The following is a 19,149-nucleotide window of genomic DNA, read 5'->3' as shown; positions in this document are numbered from 1 at the left end:
TTTCTTTTATAAAAACAGAATCAGCAATAATAATCAAAAACGAAGAACACACGAACTTGTTTGTTATCTTTTATAAAAATGAGCTATGCATCTTCGTCAACACAATGTACCCTAATGTCCCAGACGAAGACGCACCTCTCATCTCTCCTCACAGACTTTTAACCACTGGATCATTTATCCAATGCAACTGGTGGCAGCTTGTGGCCACAATTCAAAAATGTCTGAATTTGAAAATCGTTTTTATATAGGCACATAGCCCTTAAAATTCCAAGCAAGAGCAACATTTTACTTTCTGGCCAGAAGCAATATAACATTTGCTAAAAAATAAAACAAATCTTCTCCATAGACATTTCCTCGGGGCACTTGTTTAGCACAGAATAGACCAAGGGAATCTTTCTCGACTTACATTTCTCAGCTGCCCTGTCGTATCAGAGAAGTTAAAAATAGCCCCTCAGCGCGGCCTGAGCCTGGGCTGCCAGCCAACTTTTTTTCGTTGTTCCGGCTGCAGGCATTACACAGATGCGATGTCAGAGAAGCTGTCTAAGCAGTGCCTCTGTTCTGCTCCTCTCACCGGCCCCCACCTACACTGGCTACAAGGTCAGAATCTGTCTCCGATTTCTGTATCACATACTGCTCTACACAGCCCCCACCTTCTCCTCACTCTGAAGCTGTCAAAGACAAAAAGACTACTCAATTCCATAAAAACTGCAATAATTCGCTCAATTGAAAAATTATTTTTACATACAATTTGCACTCAGGGGGTCATAATCTCACCGACTTGACCCAGCACATTGGCTCACTGGACCACCAAGAACACAAACCTGTATTCTTGAACAATTTGCAAATTCGAAATACCCACAATTCTTTTTTTTTTTTTTTTTCAAGCTAAACTTTTCAAAAATTACTTTTTCGTTAGCACTTTGTACATTAGGGGTGTCATCAAATCACAGGTGTTGCTCCTTCTCTAGCTACACCCCTCTCAATTTCCTATTGACAACGTAGTCAAATGTTGGACCATGTAAACACCAGCTATGCGCTGTTCAATTGGTGGGTGGTTCAAGAACCTTCGGGCTACTATACCTACTCCAATTACTCCTGTAACATCTGTTCCTTGGCTTTTCCAGACTCCAGTCTACTCCTCTCTGCTTCGTGAAACACTTACTCTGACCTACTACGTGACTCCTTGCGCCAAAACTCAATGGCATCCTTCCAAGCTGGTCTACATTTTCTCTTTCATAAGAGTGTTTCGTTGTCCATCTACTTGTTCTGCTTTTACTCGGATACCTTCCTCAACTAACACATTTTCTCGAACTTTATTTGAATTCTCCTTACTCTTCTCTTCCTGTCTACGTGCTTTTTCCGTACGTCTATACGATTCTTTTCGCCATAATTCAATGGCATCTGTCTGTTACTGTCTGGCTATCTTTTTCCATAATTCTTCTTCCACTCTCATGATGCAATCTGCATCCCATGTCCCAACAGCGGGCCACCTCTGACTTTCTGGTAAATCCCTGGTGTAGTTCACCCATAAATCAAGAAATAATACGGCATCTAGGCCATGCTTATGATACATAAAGTACCCTGGAGTGTCCCTAGGTGGAATGGGAACAGCTTCTTCGAGTACCCCTTTTCTAGTTGTGATCTGTCTTAATTTCGAAAAGAGCGGCATATTGAGAACTGATCTGATACTTGATCTTGAACAAACTTAATACAATAAACACGATAATGAACATTCATTCACACCACAATATGCAGGACGTATTTAAAACATTTAACATTTAACATTTAACATTTTAACAAACAACGAACAATAATGATGGCCATTAGGAAACTAGTTACTTGGCATACTTGACATACTAGATATACTGCTAAACAGTACAGATACACTGCTGAAACAGTGCAGACCGGATTTGTGTACCCAAACCCGTCTTGACCGGCACAACCTATGTGCACGTCAGAAACGCCTCCCCGGTAATGGTACTCACCGGGTAGCTCGGAACAGAAGGCCTCGGAACGGAACTTGAACTTGAACTGGACCGGACTACCGGACTGGACTCGACTTGAAGCTTCGGACTCGACTTGAAACTTCGGGACTTGGGACTTCGGAATCTGGTGGGCCTCTGTATACCTCGGACACAGCTCTCTCGCAGGTGGGCTCTGGGTAGGACAATCTGCGTTCCTCACCGCCTCGTATGGATGCCTGGTCGCAGTCTGTCCCCTTCGTTGGCCTGAGGGAGTTGGCGGGAAGACCCGCGACGTGCGCGCTTGAAGTCCATCACGGCTATGGAAGGGGGCAAAACTGGACCTTCATCTCCAGCGTGTGGGGAAAGAGATTAAACTGTTCGGGCGCCATTATGTGGTAAATAAAATATTACGCTCTCAGACTTTTAAGTATATAAATAAGATCATGCATAAAGCAAGAAGCTGAGTCTGTGGTATCAGATTCATAAAGGGATTTATTCCAATAACTCGAGTCAAAGGGAGAATATTTCCATCACCAAAATTGGATCTGGAAAGGGGCTCAAAAGTATTCTCAATATTCTCAAAACATTATTCACAGAGTACAGTATATATACATTTCTCAATTGTACGTAAGCAAAAGAGCAAGAGAGAATGAGATAAGAGCATGTGGGCGTGTAAGTAGGCGTGAAGGTGGGCGTCCATGTGGGCGTCCACTTGATGATAATGGGTAATTTGTCATGTGTGGGTGGATACCTGGAGAATCCTGCAATGTCAGCAGAAATATTTGGCAGAGATGCGTGCGCAGTCGCATGACGTGTGATAGACGTGCAACTAGAGGGAGAAAGGGACTTGACATTTAGCTCTACATGTGGAGACAAAAGTCTGGGGTTATGTCAACCTAATCCCAAATCATATCTAATATCCTATGTTTAAAGAACTATGTTATCCACAAAAGAAGGACTCTCGGACAGAATCTATTCTATACTGCCTGTGTGTGCGTGTACAAGCGTCTAAGTGTCTACACTAAATGCGAGGGGGTAGAAATATTCCATGGTAACAGGACTATGAATTACTTGCATGAGGACAGAGAAGCCGGGCCTTTTGCTTGGTAACTGGAAGAATGTTTACTTAAACTACTAGGCAGGAATGCATCGGCTGAGGGGGAAGCAGATAATTCGAAGGTGAAATACAGTTCTTGGCAGAGAATAGGCTGATGTCAGGCTTCGTGAGCCGCGCAGAGAATGAGACAAAGTTCATGGTCACAGATGCAGGCTCAGACTGGAGCTTTCAGAGGCAGAAGGCAAGAAGAGTTTGATGACAGAATCAGGGCCTACTTGCCTGGACTGTAAAATGGCATAAGTGAACCATATAAAGCCGGTGGCCTTTCATACTTAGGAATGGAATATCCGGCCTATTCATGGCGGATCTGACAGAGGACATGTTGACGGTGGACGCACATGTGTTTGCGTCTTCATAACTGGAACTGGAGGGAACATACATGTACTTGTGATTCATACATGAAACCGTTGGGGTCCAAGATAGGGGACATAACTGATCAGAAAAATCCATATTTCCACATTACTGCCTTGGAATTGGGAGAAATTTGTGCTGAAATCCTGCAAATGGTTCTCCAAATACTTGGCTCTAACCTCATTAGAGATGAAGCCTGAACTGTAATCTGATCAAAGAACTCATTAGGCATTAGAAAGAAGATAACCTAGCCCCCAGTGAAAGAAGATTTAAAATTAGGGTCCTTTTCATAGAGAGAGGAATTCAGGATTAGGGCTGACTGCTTCTCTACAATAGGCTTAGTATTGATGAACTACATTTTGGCAAAAATCAAGTGAGAAATCAATAAGGGCATTGTAATATGAAATTAAAAGTAAAAAAAAAAAAGAAAACAGAGACACTCAACGTTTCTTTGGTGTGTTCAAGACGAAAGTGGAACATGACATCCGTAACATCTAATCGAAAACAAAAATGTATTATTGGAACTCTAATAACAGCAGTACTACTTGTCATAATTGTGGTGATTGTCACATCTTTGAGTGGATCTCCCAATGATGAAAAGAATGGGGAACAACCTACCCTTACCCCACCTGGTTCAAATGTTGATATAGAAGATGGTCTATCTATGAAAGATAAGGAAATGATCAAGGAAACTAGTCGTAGATTGCATGTAAATCGGTCAAAGGGCGATTTCACGCTGAATGCATATGCACGTTTGTTGTACGAGTACGTGGACACGATGGAAGCGAAAGACTGCTATGTATGCATGCAATTACCAGCTTCAGTAGAGGAAGGCATACGATACCATCACTTACCTGTGACTTATGGCATTACATGTAGTGTATTATTAAGTATGTTTTACAGCAAAGCCCATTTTGAATATTATTTCTCGAATTATGATGTGGTACTCTCTGAAGTGTCAGTCTTAAAATATATGAACAATTATGATTATTACAAGGAAGTAGAGCGTATGTCTAAGTACTTCGTGCCTACCATCACTCTAGATACGTCCTATGCACACAGACACAATTTAACCTGCATGCTAACTGACATTGAAAAGAAATTTGTAGATCAGATAGAAGATCAACATAGGCAAACTTTGTTTTGTCCAGATCCGAAGCATAAGGTATTGCCATGGACCAAGGAAGAATTACAAGGCAAAGGCTTTAGACTTTCAGCAAAAGGGAAAGCTGTGCATTAGACATCCGTTCACATATTACGACAAGATATTCGTGGGTGAAAGTGATTGTGAACACATTTTTCTGATTGAAGAGTCCATAAGAAAAGCACTATTAGCTAAATTGACCATAGTGCCTAATGTTTATTTTGTGTGTGGTAAGAATGCTTATGTGAAACTGCCCAAGAATTGGTACGGGACATGTTACTTAGCCATCGTATTTCCCAAGATATTTCAGGTGGATGATTTGTGGCCCTTGGAAGGAAAAATCTCTCATAGGAGAAAACGTGGGGTTAGTTCTGGAGAAATCATTGGTGATGTGTTTGGAGCCATGATACCTAGTTTAGGTGTGGTTTTGAATGATGTCAAAATTAGAAAGCTGGCAATGATAGTAGATAAACTCTCCATGAATACGGCACAAATTCTGTTATTGGTAGATGGTGAGATGGTCTCGATTAGGGCTATGGTTCTTCAAAATCGTCTTGCTTTAGACATCCTACTAGCAAAGGCTGTAGGAGTCTGTAGACTTTTGAGAGTCCAACAGTGCTGCACTTATATTCCAGACAATAGTCGGGATATAAGAAAATATACTGCTAATATTTCAGATATCCACAAAGAATTGTGTAATTTAGCTGCTGAGGGACTCTGGGATCACATTGGCAAGGGTGTCGGACAAATTGGCAGTTGGTTTGGTAGTTTGGGACAGGGAATTATGGGTTATATCTTGAAACCCATTATCATAACTGTCATTTACATATTTATATTGTTGGGAGTCATCAAAGCATGCAAATGGAAAAGAGCCAGACATCAAGAAAGTGTCTTGAAGAAACGAGAAAAGCAAATGGAAAGACTGCAGGACAGTCATTACCAGCATCTTAAAGGGTTAGAGAGATTTAGACACGGACAGCAAGCCACATCTTCTGTTTAGGTCGTTCTTTTCTACAAGGAGGACATTCTGAAAGAATATAGTATGGTATTATGACACTAGTCATAATAGGGGGGAACTGATAGAGCGCTTTTTAGCACTCTATTTTGTAAAGGTACATTATAGTCGTAATTGTCACGCACCTAGATATTCATATATAGTTTGCAGTGTTTTGTGATCATGAACATGTATTCAATAGACTCATTTACACATTTACTGTAGTACCATGTTATAATATGATCATGTATGTATCATCATGCCTGCGTATACAAAAAGCATGACAACTTATAACCATATAATGTATTCGTTTTTTTGTTTAAATTGCCCGATTTCCTAGGCCCAAGACTGTACTTGTTTGCACCTCTTTGGCCTCTCGAGAATTAAATAATGAAATGCATGTTGTTTTCAAGAAATAGCAGTGTTTTCATCCTAATGCAGGTATCGGAATGCCAACTCGTTATTTTCAGATTGGAGAAGATACAAGGAATGCTTTGAAGACAGTTGGAAGCGAGAAGGGAGGGTATCTTTCGTGTCTGGCTGTTCTGGGAAGCAAGGTCCGCACCGAACAAAGCCGTCTTAATTAAAAGGCGTGAACCTCCCCATTTAGAAAAAGTTGCAATGGAAAATATTACCAGGATGAAACTAAGAATCAAATTCTTTATTATATGATGTGCAGGGACAGAGACCCCAGACTTCTGCTAGCTTTCGGAGAGAAAGGAGCATCTTAGAACTCGCTCCTAGCCTTAAGCACCCTAACCCATTCGACGTGAGTACTTCTTAGGAAGTCAACATGTGCTGACACCTTTGGGAATAGATGGAAGGGTACTATATGATATCTCTTCTTAGTACAGTTTAGGGACAGATTTGTTTTTATTTCTGATGAAAACGGACCTAGACTCTGTGTCAGTTTTGAGTTGCATCCTGATCCTTGAATTCACCATTTTCTTTTTGTTATGCCAAATTACTTATATTCATAGAATCGGCTCTGTATTGATTTTCTTATATCTTTATACGTTAATCTTACGAAGTGTGAACATCTCATTATTTTTGGCCTTATAATAAACTGACTAACCTAAAGTTGGAGTCCCTGGTATTTTCTGGTATACTATTGTCATCGTGGTATGAAATGTTTTTCCCCCTCCTTATTAGGAGGAAGTCAGGGGTACAATTTAGCATCATCAACACTAACGCCATAAATACTGAGAGTCTGAAGGGTTTATAAAGGGGTAGCTAACAACGATTTAGGTTGGAGGATCCATGCTAGAGTTTCTAGACTAATGTGTGTGAATTAATGGAGAACAAAAACTGAGAAACTCCATTGGAGGAAACCACATCATGGACACCAATTTTAAGGAAAGACAATTTTAAGCAAATACAAAAAAATCGACAATTTAAGTAAACATTTTAAAGTAAAGGTAATTTTAAGGACAAATCCAAAATTACATGAAACTTGGGTGGGGTTTAGGACTACTGTGGGTTCAGCAATGGGTAATGTTAAGGGTGAGAGGGGGTGGTCTAGGCGTCAGGAATAATTGCAGTTCCGGGACTGAAAGGTTTTTTTAGGACACAGAGATGGGTGGAGTGTAGGGGTGGTGAGGGGTTTTTAGGGTTCACAGATGCATGGTGGTTTAGGTGTGTGAGGTGTCTTTAGGCTTCAGTGAGGGTGTAGATGGGTTTTAGAGTTCATGGATGAGTAGAGCTTATGGCTGGTGAGGATTTATAAGGTTCAATTATGAGTAGCAACTGTGGTGGTAAAGTGTTTTTAGGGTTCACAATGGGGTGGAATTTAGGGTGGTGAGGGTTTGTAAACTTTCAGAAATGGGTGGAGTTTAGATGTAGAAAGGGTTTTAGGGTTCGAAGATGGGTAGTATAGGGTGTGCTGAGATGTTTTAAGGGGTATGAGATGGGTGGGGTTTAGGCTTAGAAAAAGATTTTTAGGGTTCAGGAATGGGTGGAGTTAGGGGTAGTGAGGGATTTTATGGTTCAGGGACAGTGGCGGTTTGAGGTAAAAAAGGTTTTTACGCTTCCGGGTTGTGTGTAGTTTAGGTGTGGTGGGAGGTATTGGAGGCATGGATTGATGGTGTTTAGGTGATATGAGGGGGACTGCGATGGATAGAATTTACGGGTAGTGAGTGCTCAGTGAATTAGAAGCATCCAAAGTAAATATTTAAAAACGTAAAAGATATAAATTTGAAATTAAGTCTACTGAAGGAAATCCAAAATTACATGAAACTTGGGTGGGGTTTAGGACTACTGTGGGTTCAGCAATGGGTAATGTTAAGGGTGAGAGGGGGTGGTCTAGGGGTCAGGAATAATTGGAGTTCCGGGACTGAAAGGTTTTTTTAGGACACAGAGATGGGTGGAGTGTAGGGGTGGTGAGGGGTTTTTAGGGTTCACAGATGCATGGTGGTTTAGGTGTGTGAGGTGTCTTTAGGCTTCAGTGAGGGTGTAGATGGGTTTTAGAGTTCATGGATGAGTAGAGCTTATGGCTGGTGAGGATTTATAAGGTTCAATTATGAGTAGCAACTGTGGTGGTAAAGTGTTTTTAGGGTTCACAATGGGGTGGAATTTAGGGTGGTGAGGGTTTGTAAACTTTCAGAAATGGGTGGAGTTTAGATGTAGAAAGGGTTTTAGGGTTCGAAGATGGGTAGTATAGGGTGTGCTGAGATGTTTTAAGGGGTATGAGATGGGTGGGGTTTAGGCTTAGAAAAAGATTTTTAGGGTTCAGGAATGGGTGGAGTTAGGGGTAGTGAGGGATTTTATGGTTCAGGGACAGTGGCGGTTTGAGGTAAAAAAGGTTTTTACGCTTCCGGGGTGTGTGTAGTTTAGGTGTGGTGGGAGGTATTGGAGGCATGGATTGATGGTGTTTAGGTGATATGAGGGGGACTGCGATGGATAGAATTTACGGGTAGTGAGTGCTCAGTGAATTAGAAGCATCCAAAGTAAATATTTAAAAACGTAAAAGATATAAATTTGAAATTAAGTCTACTGAAGGAAAGCACTGAAATTAATTCACTGACAAAACTATTTCTGAAAGTAAGACCTAAAACCATTTACACTTAAAAAAATAAGCATTCAAAAGAAAATTTTGACCGAAAAGAATTTTATGAATTGGTTTCCATGAAAAGGTAAATGCCATTCATTCTGAATATTTCCATTAAATAGTGTAGATTAAATGGTTTCTCAACAATGGTATTCCATGAAATCATTTTTCTATGAAATTACATACAACCATTCTAGATATCCACATATGACAAATTTACCTAAAATAAATCTAAATGGAACTAATTTGCATAGCCTGTGGTTGTTCTTATAATATGGTCCTGCAGCACCTACAGTAAACATCCCTGGCTTAGGTTAAGCTAATACTGTGTTTGTACCTATGCTATGAACTTGCACATAATAGTTCTAATATTGAACGTCTTTTTTTTTTTATTATAGTCCTCATATAACCTCCATAGACTAAGCAACCTCTCAGTCTAGTCCGTCCCTACTGCTCCTAACTTGAAGGTCCAGTCTCAGCTGATGTTCTTACGAGAGCCAACCCGCACAACACATCATGAGCTGACCGAGAGGTATAAACATTGGACGCATTATTCCAACCAGTCCTCACTATTCAGGATACAAGAGCTTCCAGAATAGCCCAAGCTCAGTTATTTCCCTATAGACATTAACCTTTTGATCTGAATCCCTGAAATATCTTACTGAATTCCACCAACCTCTCCATATAGGAGGTGTCGCCTGGCGCCAGTTCGTACAGATCTCCCTTCTTGCCAAGAGGTTCAAATAAAACACTAGTTTATTCTGCAACCTCGAAAGGCCTTCCACCCCATCAGGCAACAAGACAATACCAAATAAAATTACAGAGGGGCTTACCTCCACGCCTTTACCCAGGACGTCTGACAAGGTCTTACCCACTTTGCCCCAGAACTCCTTTAACAGGGGACAGATGGTGAACATGTGGTGAACATGTGGATGTCATCCTTCTGGGCACCACATTTTGCACATTTTGCTTCTCCACCGCCCCTTATTTTGGAGAGTTTAAGTGGGGACCAGTATATCCTGTGGAGTGTGAAAAAGTGATTTCTCCTTAGTGCAGCAGATTTGATCAACGGGTAAAGCATGTCTAAAGATACTTGCCATAAGTTTTTCAGCTCCTCATTCGGCAAGTATTTCTCCCAGACCAAGGAAGGATGTTCCAACTTTCTGTCTGCTGCAGCAAGGAGATAACTGTACCAAAGTGCTACTTCTTCTTTTTCGGATTTTGATCTTGCAAATCGTCCTCCATTAAGTTGTCCTCTGGGGGGTGCCACTGTTGGTTCTTGCACCACATTGAAATTTGATAATATTTGAATCTGGATAATGCACCACTGATTACATTTTGCCAGGTATCCCATGATAAACATTTATCTCCGTCTACTATATCCATCCAGCGTGCAACACCTGCATCTTTTAATGGCTGAACTAAAGCATCCAAGAAGCACTCTGGTGTTCCCAGGGAGTCCCACACAGGGGCCTTTTCACTGTAGTAGGATAAACCCAAGCAAGAACTGCAGTCAAAGCAAAGCTTGGCTGCCGCATATAAGACCTTCAGCCGGACTTTTTAAAAGTATTTGGGGATGCCAAATTTGTACATAAAAACCTCCTCGGAGCTGTCCATCAACATAGCCTTAAACATGCTGTCAATCAGAGTGCTGTCTGGCCTTAGAAGTAACATCCTGCAGTTCTTTAATTGGTATGCCCAACAGTACAACTGGGGATCAGGTAGGCCCAGGCCGCTGTGTGAAAGTTTATGTCTCAGTTTCTTCCAGGACAGCCTGATCCCCTTGCCCGCCCATATAAAAGCAGAAATCCTTCCCTGGATTTTAAATAAAAGGCCTTTATCAAATGCCAACGGAATAAAATTAAATAGGCATGCATACTTGGGGAGGACGCACATTTTAATCAGATTAATCCGCCCTAAGTGCGTAAGGGGAGATTCTGCAATCTTTTCAGTAATTCATCCACCTCCTTAGAGACTCTAACCAGGTTTGTTTTAGGGATTCTCTAAGCTCCTGAGTTATGGTTACACCAAGATATCTTATCTCCTTAGATATCTTTACCCCCTGAACTGTCATGTTTCAAGCCATAACTTCAGTCTTGTCATTTATTAACCTCATACCCAAACAGTTTCCTAAAGTCCTGTACTTCAGTGAATAATTCTGGTAAGGTTTGATTGACGTTGGATGATAATATAATCAAATTGTCGGCATACAGAGCTAGCTTCTTTGTAAAGTCATTGACAACAAAAGGATAGATCTTTTTACTCTGCCTTAAACATTGGGCCAAAATCTCAATGTATAAATCAAAGAGAATAGGTGACAGAGGGCACCCTTGTCTTGTGCCACGTTCTATTAATACAGGTGCTGTGAGGTTGCCATTAACCAGAATATGGGCCCAGAGGGGCTTTTTAGATGTTATTAACGACCTCTCTGAAGGTCTCATCGAAACCAAAAGCCTTCAATACTCTATTCAGATAGTGCCCGTTAACTCGGTTGAAGGCTTTTGCTGTGTCTAAGGTGATGATTGAGAGTGGAGCACCATGCGCCGTTGCCAGGTCTATTGAGCCAATTAAAGTATAAACCAGTTTCTTCATCTGCCTTCCCGGAAGGAAACCCTTTTGGTCTTTGTGAATTATCGGCCCCACGATCTTACAAAGTCACGCATTTAGTACCCCAGCGAAGATCTTGTAGTCCCAGTTCAATAATGATATGGGCCGATAAGAATGGCACTGAGTTGGATCCTTCCCGGGCTTCAAGATTAGTGAAATGACAGCCTCGCTCCATGAATCTGGTAAAGGGGAGGTACCTCTCAGAATTTCAGTAAATAGCTTCAACCAGTTAGGTATAACTTAGTCTGTCAGTAAAACAGTAATCTCATGAAAAGGTAAATGCCATTCATTCTGAATATTTCCATTAAATAGTGTAGATGAAATGGTTTCTCAATAATGGTATTCCATGAAATCGTTTTTATATGAAATTACATACAACTATTTTAGATATCCACATATGAAAAATTTACATAAAATGAATCTGAATGGAACTCATTTGCATAGCCTGTGGTTGTGCTTATAATCTGGTCCAGCAGCCCCTACAGTGAACATCCCTGGTTTAGGTTAAGCTAATACTGTGTTTGTACATATGCCATGGACTTGCACATAATATTTCTAATATTGAACATCTAAACATTGAATGTTTTTTTCTATATTCACTATCTTACAAAAAAAGAGCGAGGGATAATGAATGCTAAACCCTTATTCTATCATCATAGGTAAACACACATCAAAAGGGTTCCGCAACTGTCTCAAAATATTTTTGTTGATTCACACCGAGATCTCTCTAGAAATAATAGAGCCCTCACCCACATCAAGATGTGGCATTCTTCTTCCTCGGGTTTCCCATACCCTAGACCCAAATGAGTTCAAGGCGGGCTCTACCACAGAAAGTGTGGGATCGAGGGTTTTTTGTTTTTCAGAAGTGTTTTAAGAGTGGAGTACATGCTCCATGTCAAAGATGTGAAGAAAAAAGGTTAAAACTTCCTATCCTAATGTATTAATTTTTAAATAGGGGGATGAAATTGGGGAAATTAGTGCCCCTGTCATCCCTTATATGGTCAACATGTTTTGGCCATCCTAAATATTCCTAACAAGGTCAGCGGCCTATTCAGAACCTACAGTTGCTGGTTACTCAAATGCCAAAACCACACACAAGGAGGTAAAAAGCCATTGAGTCTTCTGTCCTCTATGTGACCGTTGGTGATTGTCCATTAGCCCACAAATTATTGTGAAACAAACAAACTTCATAAAATATGTATGATACTTACTATTACATCACTGAACTCTGGAGATCAATGCTCCAGGTAAAAAGGGGAAATTGCTGAGCCGTGCTCTGTTATCACACTTACTCCAAATGTCTGACCCTGCTGGTAATTACCAAGGTGTTCCCACCACCGAATGTGGGTGAGGGCCCTGCTTTTCCAATGAAGATCTCTGTGTGGATTAAAGACAATATTTTGTGACAGTTGCAGAACCCTTCTGATGTGTGTTTTCTATAGTCACACCATCAAATAAAAGAATTGTGTGTTGATATTTCTCAATATTATCTATGATGCATTCAAAGGTGGCAAAACAAGCTGGATGACAGTAATCCTGCTGGTTCTTAATATACTGTGATTTACTTTCAAACTCTATCTACATAGCACACGTCCAGTTTCAAAGACTGATAGGCATATAATAGCATTGCCTTACCTGTCTGTGGATGGAATAAGTTACCCATTACAATCATGAAAATGAGTAGAGACATTCTCAAAGCAGAATCTGAAACAAAGTCACAAACATCATCATCATCATCAAATAATCTTTATTTGGTTAATTAAAACCATAAAAGATGCACTCAATAAACATTTTAAAACAACCATAGCAATATTTTATTATCAAACTGGCATAGATAAAACCTACATAAAAGCATAATAAGAACACTCCACTCTTGAACATAATCGGATCGAATAGATAATAATTTAAAAACTCTTCCCTTTTACAGAACATAAAACTAGCATCTCAGGCAGTACATGATCCCTCATATCAAAGTCAATCAATCAATCAATCAATCAAATCACTTTATTCGATACTTTAAAAGTTTTTAAGATCATAAAAGTACAAAAATGCACAATATACAGTTAAAAAGAGAATAATACAGCTTTCATAATAAGAAATAGTAACAGTAATTTGATGACAGACATTGAATTTAAAAACAGGATTAAAATATATATTTTGTAATTCATGAAACAGAGTAGTCCGGCCGCCTAGTCTTCCATGAGAGAAGTAGATATAAAGCCACAGTATAACATACTAATTTATTGGGTAGTGATTGTAAAAAATACAAAGCTGGACGACATTGAGTAAAATAATATTTACGCATTAGCGGCCAGATAAATCTTTTGCGGTGCGCTTTATAAAATTTACAAAAGAATATAATATGTAGATTTGATTTGGGGGAAGAGCCATCACATGGACAAGGCGGCAGGTCAACTAAGGAACAAATGCCAGCCGGATAGGAAAACATAGAAGGAATAAGGTTAAGATGAAATCGTACCAAAATAAATCGATGGTGCCAATTAGTTATAAGGGACTGATATCTCGGGGCGCCATCTTGTTTGATAGGGCACTCTAGATAAAAAATTCTACAGATGCCTTTGAAGAATTTAGTTTAGAGCGCTCCAAAGCCCTTTGGTTGAAAAAAAAATGCATTTCTTTTTTTGGTACTGTAGTACTATTTAAAGGAGATGTAAATAATCAACCCAAACCAAGGGAGGTAAGACTGTTTTTAATGTATAATAACCATGGGTTTCTTAGGGCATGTTCCAGCATGAGACAATCTTCTATTAGTCTCTGTGTAAGGTTTACTGAAGTTCAACAATATGGATGGCAGCCTAATTGTGTCGTCTATGTACGGTACATCTAACTCAACATGACATAGAAAATTGGCACAGCTAACTGGGAGGCCAATGAGTCTCTTCCAGAAGGAATTTTCAATAGTCTGGAGAGAATGGGTGTCAGTATATCCCCAGATTCCTGCTCCGTAGGTTGCCACTGATATTGACTTGGCAGAGTAAACCTTTTTGATCATCTCAAGGGGCTTCGCACCAAGTTCTTTGTAAAGGAATTGAGTGCTATTATAGTTTTCTCTAGTGCTAGTCCCCTGGCTTTGATCATATTGGACCTAGAAAGTTGTCTCTCAAAGGTTATCTAGCGATACGAGAAAGTTTCTGTGTGGGCTAGTTCACGACCTTCCATGTAGAAATGTGAGACCCTCCTCTCGCCACGTCCAGTTATTAAGACAGGAGACTTCATCTCATTTGTTTTTAAGCCTAAACTGTTCATATAGTTTACATATGTACACAATAGTTATTGTAGGGCTCGGCCAGTACGGGCAATCAGGACAGCATCGTCTACGTATAACAGAATTAGGGTGCACATGTTCCTAATCAATGGGACGTCTGGGGTGGAGCTCAACAGGGGTGTTTCTACCCCATTCGTATAGATGGAAAAAAGGAATGGGGCAAGAACACACCCCTGGCACACTGCCCTCAAGATTGGGAATGACCTGGAGCACTCACCCTGATTTCCATAGCGCACAAATGCTGATGCAGAAGAATAAAGCTGCCTAATAAAGGTGGTTATAGCATCGTCAAAACCCATTTCTGCCATTATTTCCCAGAGGTGGTAGTGGGCTACACAGTCAAATGCTGCTGAAAAGTCCATGAAAGCCAGGTACAATTTCTCCTGCTTTACCTTGGTATACTTGGCCATTAGTAGGATCAGGTTGAGGCGAAATAAAACCTACATAAATGCATAATAAGTACACCCCACTCTTAAACATAATCAGATAATAATTAAAAAATTCTTCCCTTTTACAGAACATAAAACTAGCATCTAAGGCAGTACATGATCCCTCATATCAAAGTCAATGTAATCCTTGTTTCTTTCTAAGTCTCACTGACCCTAATAAACAATTTGCCACATTGAAACATACAAGTACATTATGCAAAATCTGGAAAAAAAAGAAAGCAGGTCTGACTTGTGTAAATTGTCTCCCTGTCAGTTAAGGAAAAACTATACAGATGATAGAGAGAGCTGAAATAGTCACAAAACATTACAAAATGCATGGTATCTTGGTCTGAAAAGGAAGCACAGCTACATGGCCTAAATCTTCAACTTTATTTCTGCCCAATGCCTCTGCCAAGAAACCATGCAATAGGTTAAATCTAAATCCTGTTAAAAGGAAGCAATGCTGAGGGTTTGCGACCAGTGCATGATAAGGCTCCTCTCTCTTGGGCTACAGATATGAAATGTTTCTTGACCCACTCAAGGTCCTCACAGACAATCCTTTCAGGAGCCCAATATAAACCAGGATGTCCCAGTTCCGTGAATGCCAATTTAATATAACTGAACCAAGAAATGCTGCCAGCTCTCGCAAGTTCCATACAATCCTTCAGCATGGCCTTGCTCAAAACAAGCTCTGGTTTTAATCATATTGAAATCGATCTAAGTAAAATTTGTAATGTTAGGAGATCTGAGATACATCCCATCCCTAATTCATCATGGAGTATAAAAGAGCCAGTGGATTGGGGTACTGATAATAAACCCCTCAGGAACTTGTTTTTGACTACTTGTAATTTGAGGGCTCTTTATAGCCCTAGATATCACTACCATAAGTAGCCAGAGTGATGCATATGGATTGGTACATTTTAATCATAGTCTTAATGGGCTGCGCTCCTAAATGAGCAGCAAACTCAAACAACGAGGTAGCCACTCTAGCCATTGCATTGCGTTTTGCTCTCAGCAAAGGGGCCCATGAGCCCTTTTCATCGAACAAGACTACGAGGTACGGAAAGGCCTTTACTTTGGTGATCTCACCTCTCTCCAAAATATATTTACTCTCTTGTCTCCTGAACCCATAACCATTGTGTGGGATTTATTATAGTTAATGCTCAAAGCCAGACCTTTCAAGAAGTTGACAAAAGACTTTAGAAGATGCTGTAATCCAACAGCAAATCTTGTTATAACACGGCATCGTCAGCGTATAATAAAGTGGGAACAAGATGCGATCCTGCTCGTCAGCTGTCTGTACAGGCAGTGGATAATGTTGATCCCAAATTATTCATATATAACGTAAACAAAAGTGGGACCAATGTACATCCCTGTCTTACACCCTGTTGGACATTGAAAGGCCAGTTGGAGCTTCCTGACTGTTTGTATCTAATAACTGCAGACAAATCCTTATGTAATTCATGCAGAAAATACACTGTATCTTTGTCAAAACCCACATTTAGGAGGATTGACCATAGTTTGCTCCTATTGACTCTGTCAAAGACTGACGTGAGATCTATGAAGGCTAGGTGTAACAAGCCTCCTTTAGCTGTTGTGTATTTCCCTATGTTCATCTGCAAGTTCAGACACTGGTCTAAGGGACTTCTTCCAGCCCTAAACCCATACTGGAGATTAGACAAAACATTATTTTCATCCAGCCAATTGGTTAACCTAGTGAGGAAGACATGCCCCATAACCTAGACCACGAACTCAATAAGTGAAATGGGCCTATAGCATCACGGGTCATTTCTCTGAGTTTTAATACATTTGTATTACCTTTCAACATTGTGTTCAAACATCAGTCAAGCATCATCAGTAGACTTAACAATCACAAGTATGAACACCAAGAAAAGCCCTAAAAACACTCCCCTCCAACCCGCAATCCTTCTACCCTACCCCCTTCCCCCAGGTCCATGCGAGAGATGTCCACACCATTTCAACTGTGAAGGGGACTTCTTAGGAATCATTGTCAACCATATCGGGGTCCAGTCAGCAGCATGCAGCAATCTTTCCAAGAAGAGAGAGAGATCTATGCTTCCACCTATTAAGTTTGCAGCGGATTCTCTGTTTAAGATGTTATAGGTTTAGGGCTCTAGTTGTAGCCAAAGTAGGTGCCAACGCCAAGCCCAAGTACTCAATATGGGTTGTCATCCATTGGAGGGAGGTAAGTGCCTGTGCCAGCTGTACTACTGACTGAGGGGTTGATATATTCAGAATCTCAGATTTGGAAACATTAATCTTGAACCCTGAGGCTTCTTGATAATGTTGTAGTTCTTGCATCACCCAGGCGATAGAGGACACAGGAACAGTCATAGAAAGAAAGACATTGTCAGCAAACATAGTCATTTTAAGGTCCTGTTGGCCGAACTGGATTCTTTTAATCTGGAGTTTACTTTGAATATCTTGCACCAATAGTTCCAAAGTGAAGGCAAAAAGGAGAGGGGGCAGCCCTGATGTGTGCCTCATTTAATGTGCACCCAGTTGGAGAAAGAACCATTGATGCAGATTCTAACACGGGGGCCTGATAACCCTCTAGGAGCCAGGACATGAATGCAGGACAACCCCCTCCCCCAATGCACTCAATACGTCAGCCACAAAGGCCCAGTCAACGTGGTCGAATGCTTTCTCAGCATCCAATGTAACCATGACCAAATGTTTAGTACCCGTGGAGCCAATATCAAAGAGGTCGAGGGCCTTTTTGGTATTATCACTTGCTTGGTGTGAGGGAATGAAATCTGATTGATTCAGGTGTACCAGATTTTTCAGCAGGGGCTGTAGCCTCAAGGAAGCAATCTTAATGAGGATGTTGGCATCAGTATTAAGAAGGGAAATGGGTTGATAGGACCTGCAGTCCATGGGATTTATATTGGGTTTAAGAATCTGAGCAATAATGGAGTCTTTCATGGAAGGCGTGACCCTACCATACTTGAGAATCTCAGTATATACCCTGAGGAGGAGCGGCAACAAGGTGGGACCGAAGCATTTATAGAAAGCTGGTGTAAGGCCATCGGGACCCGGCACCCTGGAGGATCGCAACTTAGATCTAGCTATTAGCATTTCTTCTTTCTCAAGTGGCCGGTCTGGGGTTGCCCTCTCTGAGGGGCTTAATTTAGTTGGCTGAGCCTCTGTGAGGGTCTGCTTCTTTTTAGGTCTCGGCTGGCGAAAGCAGCACGCATGCGCTGCTCTCGTTACACGAGAGCTTCTTGGACTCAATACAGATTCCAAAGCTCTCGGAGGTGGAGTTGATGCCCCGCCCATCTTCCTCATTCGCTGGCCTATACCTGCATGCAAAACGCAGGCTCACGATTGAAAAGGAGGCTTCTTAGTCCCTCCTTGTTGCCGCCTTGTCTCCTTTAAGCCCCGCCCACCAGGATTGGATCTCTCACTGCGGCGTTACACACTCATTATCTGCTCTGCACTATATTTTTCCCAACGCCGGCAGCTTGTTTTTTCTTGCCAACAATGTGTCTGTCGCTAGCTCTTCTAAGCTGAGGTGGGTTTGGAGCCTAAATGGTTTTTTGCAACGTTACACGAGAAATAAACCCCGAATATAGCCTTTCCCGTTGACGGGACTATTTTAACGGAACGCTTGTACAGCGAGATTTTATCTCCCTTTGGATCCTGTTTCATTATTAAATTTCTTTCATTAGCACTGTATGCGGCGTCAGAGTGCGGAGGAAAATATGTTTTTTTGTGGCGGGGGCGAGATGCTGAATGACATGGGTGGCCTGCAGAATCGATTTTGGGGACACCAAAAATGTACCTCCTCTGTCCCTTAAATTAAATATGTATCTACTTCAGAGCTTCGTTGGTGCCATGCCCTCACCATCTCGTTAGGCTACTCTCCTTGTTCTTTCTTCGGGCCTAGTACCACAATCTGCCCTCGCCCCTTGCTGCTCCCCATCCCCCCTCCTCCCCGTCTCCTCATACATCTGCCATTTGCCCATTCACTAGCCCCGGCCGCTGTGAAGTGCAACAAAAAGGTGTGCTCAAATACAGTGTGTCACCGTTTCAGGTCCTATTTTTCAGCCTGTCGTGGGTTCACATTAGATTGATGTGCAGTGCCCCAAGAGACCAAAAGAAAGTAAAAGTGCTGCCCCCCAAAGGACTGCTAGTTCCCAAGCGTGTGATCTGACGGCTAAATTACTTAAAAGCGGATGCCCTTTGCGG

General features: G+C 41.2%; 1 protein-coding gene across 2 annotated transcripts in view; it reads right to left on the bottom strand.

Moving 5' to 3' along the window:
* LOC146866260 (programmed cell death 1 ligand 2-like) overlaps positions 1 to 19,149 on the bottom strand; it is a 423,355-nt gene that overhangs the window by 323,664 nt on the left and 80,542 nt on the right. For both annotated transcript variants that reach the window (XM_085635137.1, XM_085635130.1), the window contains exon 2: positions 12,859 to 12,927. In XM_085635137.1, coding sequence (XP_085491263.1) covers positions 12,859 to 12,913 — 55 coding nt within the window. In that variant the 5' untranslated portion in view covers positions 12,914 to 12,927. The remainder of the gene's footprint in view (positions 1 to 12,858; positions 12,928 to 19,149) is intronic.

Source organism: Triturus cristatus, chromosome 2_1 (genome assembly GCF_964204655.1).
Source record: "Triturus cristatus chromosome 2_1, aTriCri1.1, whole genome shotgun sequence".
NCBI classification, from domain to species: domain Eukaryota; kingdom Metazoa; phylum Chordata; class Amphibia; order Caudata; family Salamandridae; genus Triturus; species Triturus cristatus.
This window is presented reverse-complemented; position numbering and strand designations above follow the sequence as displayed.